Source organism: Andrographis paniculata, unplaced genomic scaffold (genome assembly GCF_009805555.1).
Source record: "Andrographis paniculata isolate CXL003 unplaced genomic scaffold, ASM980555v1 Contig57END, whole genome shotgun sequence".
NCBI classification, from domain to species: Eukaryota; Viridiplantae; Streptophyta; class Magnoliopsida; order Lamiales; family Acanthaceae; genus Andrographis; species Andrographis paniculata.
In genome coordinates, this window is record NW_026137592.1 from 2,342,482 (window position 1) to 2,355,944 (window position 13,463).

Genomic DNA, 13,463 nt, shown 5'->3' on the forward strand with positions numbered 1-13,463 from the left:
AAAAAAACGTATAAATATCAATTAGGGCATTATAAAATGGGCGAAGGGAGTGTTATAGTTCTCCCTCCATTTCCGCTATTGTGTTCACTTTACCGTAGACACAAAATTTAGGAAGGGTAAGTAATTAAAGAGTTTTAGTAAAATTAATTTTAGATTAAAATTAAAATAACTAATTAATCTAATTAAAATTAAAAAATTATAAATTAAAAATTTTTAAATAAAATTAAAGTGTTTAATTCTTTCTTTTAAAAAAAAGTAACAGAATAAATGGAACAGATGAAATGAAAATGTGGACACTGTATGTGTAATGTAGAGAGTATTATATATAAAATATAATTATATATTTATATTATTATCTTTTACCTATTTTATTTTAAATAATTTTATAATAGTAAAAAATAAATATTTTTTATTATATAATATTTTATTTTCTACAAAATGATATGTATATACATTTTTATTAATATATTTATAAAATTTAATTTCTTTTTCTATCAAATATATTAAATCAATATTTTATTTCCACATCATCATATATAACAGGCAACAGTTGATTTTAGTAAATGACATACTCTTATAAAATAAACAACACATGTCTTTATTACCACACTACATGTTGTTTATAATAAGAACATGCGTTAACTATTCCCAAAAAAGAAATAGAAGAGATTGTTAAAAAAAATAGGAGAATAAATAGAAAAGTTAATGACAAATTAATTATAATTTGTTAAAATAATAATAATAAAATTGTGAGCGATAATTATAGAATTGTACATAAGTTTAGTAAACAGTCATAAAATTAATAGTAACATAAAATTGTAATTATAGAATTGTATGGATTATATAGTGTGTTATGTTATATATTATGCTTATTGTACCAAAACCAACATATATTATACTCCACCCATCTCAGTTAATTTGCCGATTAGACACAAAGTTTTAGGTATTGTGTAATCAGTAAGTAATTAAAAAGTGTATTAATAAAATAATTGTAATTTAATAAAAATAATTATAAATTATAACTAAATAGTTTAATTAAAATAAAAATAATAAAAAATTATGAATTTAAAAAAATGATTAAAGTGTATAATTATATTTCCAAAAATGGAAAAGACAAATTATGTAGACAGACAGAAATAGAAATAGTGGATTAATTAAGTAGGACGAAGGAAGTGCTAAATAAAATTATATAATGTGTTATGTTAGTATATTTTATTAATATTTGCTAGTTGATTATATATTACACTGTGTTGTATAATTTGTTTATTGTGTTGAAATTGAAATATATTGTGTTACATGTAATTATATAATATACTAATAAAATATACTCCCTCCATCCGACTCTAAGGATCTCATTTACTTTTTTGCGTCATTGTAGTTAACATTAAAAATATAATTCTGTTTGTATAATTTTTTGCACAAATGTTATTATAATACTATTATAAGACACTAATAGAAGTATTTTTGTCATTTCCCCTTAATTTGTATTACTTTTTTATATAATAATTAATATTCAAATATCAAAACACAAAAGTAAATGGGACCATTAGAGTTGGACGAAGATAGTATATTATATTAAGATGTATTGTCGAATATGAGTTACACTTTTTATAAACATATAATAATTTGATCGAATCCGCACTATGTATATAAATGAATGTCTTCTCATTGACATATAATTTGATTTAATAGTATTAGGGTGTGTTTGTTTGGGGTTTGGATTTTGAGTTGGGATTTGAATAGTAAAAATTTTGAATTTGAATAGTTGTATGATGTGATATAAATAGGTGTTGATGTGATATTTTGAATGTAAAATTAATGTTTAGTATAATATAAAAAATAAAAAATAGGTGTTTGATTTGATATCTTTGGGGGAAAATTTTTGGATGAATAATAGAATTTTGTCAAAATCTATCAAACGAACACACCCTTAATGTAAATAAGTATAAATTTTAAAATGCATATAATATGTAGTAGAATTTATATTTATTAAGAATAAAAAATTGATACTTACTTCCTTCTTTTTGAGTTTTAATAAAATAATATATATATTTTTATTTTTATAAATAAAAAATAATTAAATTTTTATTTTTATGTTTTTTTACTATAAAGAAAAAAAAGTAATAATTATTATTTATTTTTATTAAAATTCGTGTTCGATTAAATAAATATGTATTTGGACGACAGGGAAAGTAGTTTTTATTTGAAAAACAAAAAAAATGATAAAATAAATATATATTTAGATCATATAAAATACATATAATTTCCTATTAGATTTTTGTTACTTCTCTGAACACTCTAAAATTATAAAATCGTTCCAGAATGTATTTTAATATAATCTGAACGTGCTTTTGCATCTTTTTCAAGAATATTTGGTATATTTTATTTTGAATAAAAAAAAAAAAAGTCAAATGCGGAGAAGATAAAGGATCACGATAGTGATGAATTTAGAATAAGAAATTTACGGTGAAAACTACAGATGTGTTCGTTTGGTATTTTTGTTTAAAGAAATTTTTTTTGAATGAGATATAAAAATAATAAGTATGTATAATATATTAATTTTTTTAAAAAAATATATTGAAAAACTTTTGTTAAAAAAAAAAAATTCCTACAGAGTTGACGAAGGGAAATTAAATGACAGCAAAATTGGAATAAAAAGTACTATTTTCTCCGTATAATTTCTATAATTCTAAAGTATATTTGCACGATTTTTTAGGTGATTGTATTTTTGTTATAAATTGACAAATTTGTCATTAATTATAAAAATTTATATTTTTAAAAAAATATGACAATAATTTTTAAACGTACCAAGGGTGTGTTTGTTTGTAAAATTTTAACAAAATTCTACTATTCATTCAATTTTTTCCCCCCAAAAACATCAAATCAAACACCTATTTTTCATTTTTTATATTATAATAAAAATTAATTTTACATTTAAAACATCACATCAACACCTATTTATATCACAACATACAACTATTCAAATTCAAAATTTTTACTATTCAAATCCCAACTCAAAATCCAAACCCCCGAACAAACACACACCAAATAAAAAAATAGGGGAGAGGGAGTACTGCATTAATGATTGTCCCAAATTAGCAATATTTGCATGTTAAAGTTTAAATTAAGAACAAATTAAATACAGCAAATTATTTGCTCAATTTGGCCATAAACCATTAAACAATTCCTATTTTATTATTTATTATTATATTTTTATGAAGAAACAGTAGATTTAATAGTAAAAATTATTGGGAAAAAATACAAATAAACACGTAATTAAATTCAATAATTAAAATTAAAATTTTGAATTAATATCAAATTTTTTATATAAAAAGTTATATAAGGTTATTTATTTTATTTAAAATAATTAATAAATATATTTCATAGGAATTTCAATATTAATACTAGATATATACTACCTCTCCGTCCAATATAATATTGCCACATTATCGTAGATACGAGATTTTAGGTAAAATATAATTAATAAGTAATTAAAAAATGTATCAGTAGAAAATAATTATTGTATAATAAAAATAATTATAGATTAAGATTAAAAATAAATAAATAATTTGATTAAAATTATAATTAAAATGTGATTAAAGTATATAATTATATTTCAAAAATAAAAAACAAATTATATGAGATGGACAAAAATAAAAAAATATGAGTATTTTATATGAGACGGAGGAAATACTATATAGTTTAGAGCTAGTGTTGTTTGATTGTGATTTAAAATTAATTAAAAATAAAATATTCCTATAAAATTTTAATTTTATTTAAATAATATTTTCATATAATATTTTATTAAAAAAAACATATTTTATTAAAAGTTATATAATATTAATTTTAATTTGAAATCGCAACCAAACAAGAATCCTCTTTTCAAGATGTAGCATTGATATGAATCTTTATTACCTTTAGCCACCATCGACATCATACATAATATAATACTTCATTCATCCCACGTAATTTGTTAATATTTTTTATTTTTGTTCGTCCCACATAATTTGTTCTTTTTTTTTTTTTTTTGGAAATATGATTATACACTCTAATCACATTTTAAATTTTATATTTCATAATTTTTTCAATCTTAACTAAATTATTTAGTTATCTTAATCTATAATAATTTTTATTATTATTATACTTTTTAATTACTTACTAATTATAATTTACCTAAATTTTCCGTATCTATAATAATAAGCTCATATTACATGGGACCGAGGGAGTAAATATTATTTCTTTGAACAATAGAATTTTAAGTTTGAAAATCACAAACAAACACATCCTTCGTCTGATGACGACGAATAATTTATATGCAATTATTGTATATATGGTTGACCTATATGAATTTTTATATATTTAATTATTATAAACAAATATATTAAGGGTGTGTTTGTTTGAAAGATTTTGTTGGATTTCTACTATTCATTCCATTTTTTCCTCCTAAAAACATCAAATCAAACACTTATTTTTTATTTTTTATATTATACTAAAAATCAATTCTACATTCAAAACATCACATCAACCCCTATTTATATCACATCATACAACTATTCAAATTCAAAATTTTTACTATTCAAATCCCAACTCAAAATCCAAACCCCAAAAAAAACACACCCTAAAAGATCAATTGTTAATATTTCCTTAACATGAGAATGATTAAACAGTATAGCTTGGGAATCGCGCCATTATAAATATATATCTATTTATATATATATATATATATATAATACTCTTCAATCCCACATAATTTGTCTCTATTTTCTATTTTCGTTCGTCCCACATAACTTGTCCTTTTTATTTTTGAAAATATAATTATGCACTTTAATCGCATTTTAAATTTTAAATTTTATAATTTTCTTAATTTTAATAAAACTATTTACTTATTTTAATTTTAATTTATAATTATTTTTACTAATATACTCCTTGATTATTTACTAATTATACTTTACCTAAATTCTCGTGTCTACGGTAATACACTCATATTACATGGGACGGAAGGAATATAAATTTATGTTAAATCTTATATATATATACATATATATATTATATTCTCCCCCGTCCTACTTATTATCTCTATTTTTTCATTTTCGTTCGATCAATTTATTTTGTCATTTTTCATTTCTAAAAAGAATTATATATTTTAATTTTATTTTAAAATATTTACTTTTAAATTTATTTGATTTTAAGCATATTAATTAGTTATTTTAATGTTAATTTATAATTATTTTTATTAATATATTTTTAATTATTTATTAATTATATCATTTATAAATTTCTATATCTACAGTAAAATAAACATCATATCGGGAGCGGAGGGAGTATTTTCGAACTATGTTATTAATAGTTTGATTTTTTGTGATAACGTAGAGTACTTTTCAAAATTAAATTTTATATTAAGTAGCGTAACATATAAAATAGTGTTGTTAATTTTATTGTCAAATGAATTAATCCTATTTAAAATTACAATACTGAACTGGTAAACTTTTATTCAATACTTGAGATTTTATTATTATTATTATACTATTTTTATCTAAGTTATTGCTTGTTTTTTTTATAGAGTTTAATGAAATTATATTTTAAAATGAAAAAGATAGTAAATAAAGACCACAGATGTTTTACTTGGTTCGATTGGTTCGATGACAGCGTGTCAACCTACGTCCATGGTAAGAACCGGAAAGATTTTATTATATTGATTTAGAGAATTACAATCATACGATAGAACCATAGCTATCTATTTATGAGTACCCAAAACACCCTAAACTCTAAGCCTATTTGTTTTTAATTAGGATAAGCCCAAAATGGACCATGCCAATTGAAATAGCCCTTTCGCTTTAGTTTCGAGTTGGGTAGAGAGCTAATCAAATTCAAGTTTCAACAATTACAAAATAAAATAATAAAATATTCTAATAACTAAATATTGTAAGTAACAAAACCCAAAAAAATAAAATAAATATATAGGGCTGACCCGGCCCACTCTTAGTGTCCAACTTCAATGCTGTCCTTAAAATTGGGCCGAATTATTTTGATACTCAATTTGGGCCTCTCTTATTAATATATCTTAGAATCAATATTAATCAACATAATTGCCCACCCACATCCACATCATATAAAAAAAACATCTTGTCCCGTCAGGGATGACCTGGTGGTGTAGGGGTTGGACTTGTGACTGTGAGGTTATAGATTCAAACCCCCGACGCCTCAGGTCCACACCACCTACCACATATGGTTCGTCTAGTGTGTCTTTTCCGTCGGGGGTATTAGGTTCGGCCGGAGGTTTACCCCACATGATAAAAAAAAAAAAATCTTTATACATTTTTTTTATCGAAAACATTATTTATTAACTGCAATTTTTTCCGCGCTAATTTTCATATTTTTAAAATTGCGTCAAACTCCCTCGTGGTTTCATAAACTCTGCGTCTAACCCCTTAATATCCTTATTTAACATATTTGACTTAAATATGTCCAAACTGAGAATAAATTTTAAAATTTCAATTTCTAAACCTCTAAAGTTACAAATATATTTATTTTTTATATATAGCTTAAAAAAAAAAAAAAAAAACTATTAAAACATAAAAAAAAATTAAAAAAAAATTATTTCAAAAAGTAATTATTTCAAACCTTTGGTGCTAAGCATTAGAATAAGGCCACAAGTGTTGGGCTTGTGAATAAATAACATTTCCTAACCATGTTTTAATTATGTTACAAGATTGCAATTTTTATTTGGAAGTAAATACTAATAAAAAGTATTATAGAAGAAAGGTGGCAACAAATGAAAATGAAGTGACAGCTACCCAAAGATACGGCGTCGTTTTTAGAAGCCCTCCACACTTATCCCAATTGTCAACAAACTTCAAACATTAGTCGATTTTATAATTTTATCACTCTTATGTTAATAAATATTTCATCATTCGTCCAAATTTATTTTTATTTTATTTTATTTTTATTGTCATCTAAATTTTTTTCTCGTTTTTCTATTCTAGTAAAAAATATCATTTTTTCTATTTTTTTTTACTCAAAAAAATAATTCTATATTTACTTATTTTTCTTAAAACTTGTGTCCGATCAAATAAACACACAATTTGATAAACGGAGGAGTAATAATAAATTTTTTTTTTTACTTTTTTTACTTATTACTATTTTTAAATCATTTTTTAACAAATTTTCTATAATATATTTACTTTATTTTATATTTATTCTATTTTAATAATAAAATATTATTACTTCTTATAATATTTAACTACTGTTTTTAGATAGAATTGATTTTTGGTGTGAGGGATAAGAAATTGTGTAAAAAATATAAAATATATTATTTTAAGTTAAATATATATATATATTTTACTTTTTGTATTAAGTATTTGAATTTTTTTTTTTACTTTTATAAAAAGTATTTTAAATTGCTTATTATTCTCTCCGTTTCGGCAATTATGTTTATTTTACTGTAGATACGGAGTATAATTAGTAAAATAATTAAAAATATATTAATTAAAATAATTATAGTATAATAAAAATAATTATAGATTAATATTAAAATAAATAATTGATCTAATAAAAATTTAAAAATGTTATAAATTTAAAAATTTTAAATAAAATTAAAGTGTATAATTTTATTATTTTTTTAAAAAAATGCAAAATAAGTAGGACGAACTTAAATAAAAAATTGAATATTATAAATAGAACAGAAAAAGTATTATATTTAGAAATCGAAATTGAAAATTAATGTTGATCGAAAAATTTAAGTAATATATATATATATATATATGTCAACATGAAAGCAGATGAAATATCATACTTGATGAAGAGACCGCAACGAACAATCTACTTTATTTATATTATTTTATTAATTATTGAAAAGATAAAACAAAAAAACATACTCTTCCGTCCATAAATATAATTTTAATTGGGTTATGTACGGGATTGAAAGAATATTGATATTATATTGATAGTTGATGAAAAGTATGGATAAAAATTTTTTTTGCCATTGTAAGTATATTAGTATAAAAAATAGTGATAATTGTGTAATAAAAATAAAAAAATAGGGGTAGTTTTATGGCGATATGGTTATTTATGAAAACAAGATTATTATTTTGGGATCGACAAAAATGATAAACATGACTATTGTAACGGGACAGAGGGAGTATGTTTCGTTTGCCCAAAATTTAAAATTTTTACTATTTGGACTCTGTATTTCTCGAAAAATAATTTTTTTTCTCTCACAAAATATCTAATCATATGTTATTTTAACATCAAATTCAAATTAAATTTTTTTCAAACCCGTCTAAAGAAACATACCATATTTATCTAAAAATGTGGGACCCAAATATAGTATGAAGTGAAAGCGTGTGCTACCAATGTAAGGAAAAGTTGGTACTGAATTTTTGAGGAAGTTTATGGGATGCTTCCTGTCCGTACTTCTTGATTTCATCTTTATTTTAAATTATTTTTATTATTTTATTTATTTATTTATTTTTAGTTTAAATATTTTGACGATTATTTTGGAATTTCTTGGTTGACTGATCCGGAAATAGGTTTGTTTGGAACTCCCTTTTTTCAACCCTAAACATATTTTATATTTAAAATGTCAAATAATATTCCTGTTTGTTAGCACACAACATGTCAATTTTTAAAAATACATCTAGAACATGTCACCATGTAAGGCTGTGGTATTGTTTGATTTTTATTTGAGTTTGAGTTAATATATTTAAATAATATTTTAATGTCATATTTTATAAAAAAATATATACTCCCTCCGTCTTAGATAAAGTAGAAATAAAGGTAAAAGGACTAAATTAATTATATTAGTATTATATGATATAAATGTAATAACATTTGTGTAATATATTGTAAATTGGAAAGATATTTGTAATGTTAGGTAGACTGTACAATTACTAAAAAAAAAAATGAGAAAAATATATAGATTATTAAAGGACGAAGGAAGTATGTATTTTTATCAAAAATTGTATGAACTGAAACTAAAACCAAACATAACCTACAAGTTTCTTTGGATTTTTTAAAAACTTAAATTTTGATTGAAATCATAATTATTTGATATATATTTTATAAGTGAAAAAAAAAAATTAATAGAGAATATATAGATTGAATAGTAAAAAATAAAAATAAAACCTCAAATAAACACATGGGTGTATTATTATTATTATTATTATTATTATTATGGATGTATTTACCAAATAGTTAATATTAAAAAGAAATATAATATATAAATATACTTATACAATCTATATAATATATTACATCTATTTTAAAAAATCAATAATTCAATATAAAATATTGTTTATATTATCATATGTGTTTCTTTATTACTAATATAAAAAAAAAGAAAAAATTAATTAAAAACATTGAGGTTGTGTTGTTTTGTGATTTTGATACAGTTTTTTACTATTCAATTTTTTATTATTCTGTAAAATCATAATCTGCTAGTCGAGTTTGTTAAAATTGTATACCAACTCCACAGATAAATACAAAGATTTTCGATTTAACTCTAATACCAACGGTAATAAAAAATAAATAAAAATATTTGAATAATGCAAGTGAGGAATTACTTTATACCACACCTCTAATTTACATAAAATAATTAATTTTCTATTCATTTAAAAATTTATTAGAAATCTATCCTTATTCCATACATTTCTATTAGAGTCGAATCAACTTTAACACTAATATAATTTTATTTTTTGTTTTTTCGGCCGAGCTCACACATATTTATTTTTGAATATTTTTTTAATATTCTAATGTAAGACTTGAGTTTGCATGCTAACAAATTATATCTCTAATCTTCAATAGATTGTAATTTTAAATAATTTACTAAGGGTGTGTTTGTTTGGGGATTGTATTTTTAATCTACTATTCATCCCATTTTTTTTTCCCAAAAACATCAAATCAAATACCTATTTTTTATTTTTTATATTATACTAAAAATCAATTATACATTCAAAATATCACATCAGCACCTATTTATATCACATCAGCACCTATTTATATAACATCATACAACTATTCAAATTCAAAATTTTTACTATTCAAATCTCAACTCAAAATTCAAACCCCAAACAAACACACTGTGAATATTATCCCAAAACTTAGAACTACAATTGTAATCGATGATTATGTAGAGTCAATATGCAATCTCATTGCAATATTAATAGTCGAAACATATTTATATTCGAGTGCGTATGATATATATTTATCATTAAATTTTAATATATAGAAATTTGCCGACTTTTACTAAATACAGATAGATTATGTAATTTTCAACTAAATGAAAAGAATAAAGGCTTTGTTCTTTCTTTTTTTCGCACGTGTTTTTTTAAAATTAATATACTACACACATTCATTATTATATTTTTATATTTCATACACGATTCGTTATATTTTACGTAAAAAAATTTCTTTTCCAACAATCTCACAAAACAAATACATCCAAATTTTTTTAATAAAAACCATAGATATAATATAATTTTCCCAACACAAAATCAATATAACATTTATGAGTGCATTAAAGGAAATTTTAATTAAAGTTCTTGCTTTTAAATTTCCTCAATCGATTTAATACCATGAATATAGTAGTAATAATCATGTGATGAACAAAATGGAAATAATTAATAAAAAGAACCCAAAATCAAAGAAAGAAATAAAAACATTCGAAAATTTCATCCGACATTATTCATAAATGAATGAGAACATTTTTTTTTCCTAATGTTTGATTTCATTATAGTATTACTAAATATTTTTTTCTTCTCAAAACAACGAACGTTTATTTGATTGTGGTTTAAAATAAATTTGAAATATAATATTTATTTGAGTTTAAATTTAAATAGTCTTCTGATGTGTTCTTTCATAATATATAATAATATATTTTTATTAAAAATTATGTGAATAACATTCATTTTAATTTTAAAGAACAACCAAACACACCCTAAATGGACCTTTCTATAATTCTATTTATACATATAGTTTTAAAATTTTTGATATTATTCATAAATATAATATTTTGACATAAATATCACATTCAATAAACAAAACATTATACTTGTCCGTCCACTTATAAAATTTTAAATTTATAATTTATAAAATTTTAATTAAATTAATTAATTATTTTAATTTATTTTTATTATATAATAATTATTTTTATTAATATATATTTTTATTATTTACTAATTATACTTTTTTTTTATAAGTAATTTTAAAAAATCCTAAAACTTATATGTAAATGGAGAACATGTCTGAATCGAACACAGGAGACGGTGTTGGTGTATGAATATTTGACTTACACACACCTCACCACATCCAGCTGTACATTCCTTTTTCATTTTTCATTATTATTATTATTATTATTATTATTATTATTATTATTATTATTATTATTATTATTATTATTATTATTAATAATTTTTCATTTTTCATTATTATTATTATTATTATTAATTTTTTAATGTTCCCGAAACCGCGTGTTCTAACTTCAAACTCAATCCACCGTTCATATGCAATAAAACCCCTTTCGCTATTTCTCTTCCAATCTTAAAAAAAAAAAAAAAAAACCCAAAATCCCTCCTAATGATTCTGCCATCGGCGCCGCCGCCGCTACTCTCCGCCGCCGTCGCCGTTCTATTCATCATCGGAAATGTCCGATCGGCGATTCCTGAGCAGCAATTCAGAGAAGCGCCGAAATTCTACAACTCGCCGGAATGCGCCCGGCGTCCCGACAGAAACCCCGCCGCCGGCGACACCCAAACCCTCGTGTGCGCCGCCGGCGTCATCCATGTGGCGATGACGCTGGACGCGGCGTACATCCGCGGGTCGATGGCGGCGGTGCTGTCGATTCTGCAGCACACGGCGTGCCCGCAGGACGTGTTCTTCCACTTCGTGGCGTCGGCGTCGGCGGACGCGTCGCGTCTACGCGCCACCATCGGCGGCTCGTTTCCGTACCTGGATTTCGAGATCTACCCGTTCCACGACGCGGCGGTGGCGGGGCTGATCTCGACGTCGATCCGGTCAGCTCTCGACTGCCCGCTGAACTATGCCCGGAGCTACCTCGCCGACCTCCTGCCGCCGTGCGTCCGCCGCGTCGTCTACCTGGACTCCGACCTGGTCCTCGTCGACGACATCGCCAAGCTCGCCGGAATCCCTCTCGCCGGCGACCTCGTCCTGGCGGCGCCGGAATACTGCAACGCCAATTTCACCTCCTACTTCACACCGACCTTCTGGTCCAGCCCTTCCCTCTCCCTCACCTTCTCCAACCGCCGCGCCTGCTACTTCAACACCGGCGTCATGGTCATCGACCTGGCGCGGTGGCGCGCCGGCGGCTACACGACAAAGATCGAGGAATGGATGGAGCTCCAAAAGCGTATGAGGATCTACGAATTAGGATCCCTCCCGCCGTTCCTGCTGGTGTTCGCCGGAAAAATCGCCGCCGTCGACCACCGCTGGAACCAGCACGGCCTCGGCGGCGACAATTTTCGGGGACTTTGCCGGGACTTGCATCCCGGCCCCGTCAGCCTCCTCCATTGGAGCGGCAAAGGCAAGCCGTGGGCTCGGCTCGACGCCAGCCGCCCCTGCCCTCTGGACGCCCTCTGGGCCCCCTACGATCTGCTCAAACCCAAATATTCCTTCGACTCTTAACCCGACCCGACCCGAGAATTGTATATATATGATATACAGAGGAGGATGCAATTTTATTTTTTATTTTTTTGTATTGGTAAGTGTTTCGATTTTTGGAATAATTGCACTGTGGTGCTTCAGATCATTTTTTCTGTTTTATTATTATTTTTATTGTTAATTTTGTACAGAAAATTTATTGATTGATATTTTTTGAGGAAAGAAATAACAATAATTGTTGTTTATAGTAATGTTTTCTATTTTAAGCTGCGTCTTTTTGTAGAACGGCGTCCGATTATTTTATTTTTTTTTATTGCCAAAGTACATTTATATTACATTCCATAGATCTAAAAGACCTGGAAATTTTAGTGGACATTATAAATTAAGGTGTGATTTGTAAAATTCCAGAGTACTGGGGTACGGACTTGGATTAGTTTTACTATGTATATATATATATATATATATATTTTTTCATAGAATTTAAAGTATATTAGTATTATATTGATGTGTAATATGAATAAATTTAAAATAATTAAAATAATTTTATTAATATGGTATGATATAGAAGTAATAAAATTTGTGTCATATATTATAAATCGTAAAAATATTTGTAACGTTAAGGAGATAGTACAGTTACTAAGAAAAAAAATAAATATTTTTATAGAGGGACCAAAATGAAAAAACAAATAGTTTGTTAAAAGACGAATTAAATATTATTTATTAATAATATTTTTTTTAAAAAAAAGATAGTACATAAAATAATTATTTTTCTTACATAATATTACTTTAAATCCATTTACTATTAAAAAAAAAAATAAAAAAATCTAAGCTTCGAAATTCTAGAAATCTCC

The 13,463-nt window shown here is 24.9% G+C and overlaps 1 protein-coding gene across 1 annotated transcript; it reads left to right on the plus strand.

The window, feature by feature from the left end:
- Positions 1 to 11,522: 11,522 nt before the first annotated feature.
- Positions 11,523 to 12,882, plus strand: LOC127256829 (probable galacturonosyltransferase-like 1). The gene has a single exon (XM_051283044.1). The coding sequence runs from the start codon at positions 11,572 to 11,574 to the stop codon at positions 12,634 to 12,636; it is 1,065 nt and encodes a 354-aa protein (XP_051139001.1). The 5' UTR covers positions 11,523 to 11,571; the 3' UTR covers positions 12,637 to 12,882.
- The last annotated feature ends 581 nt before the right edge of the window (positions 12,883 to 13,463 follow it).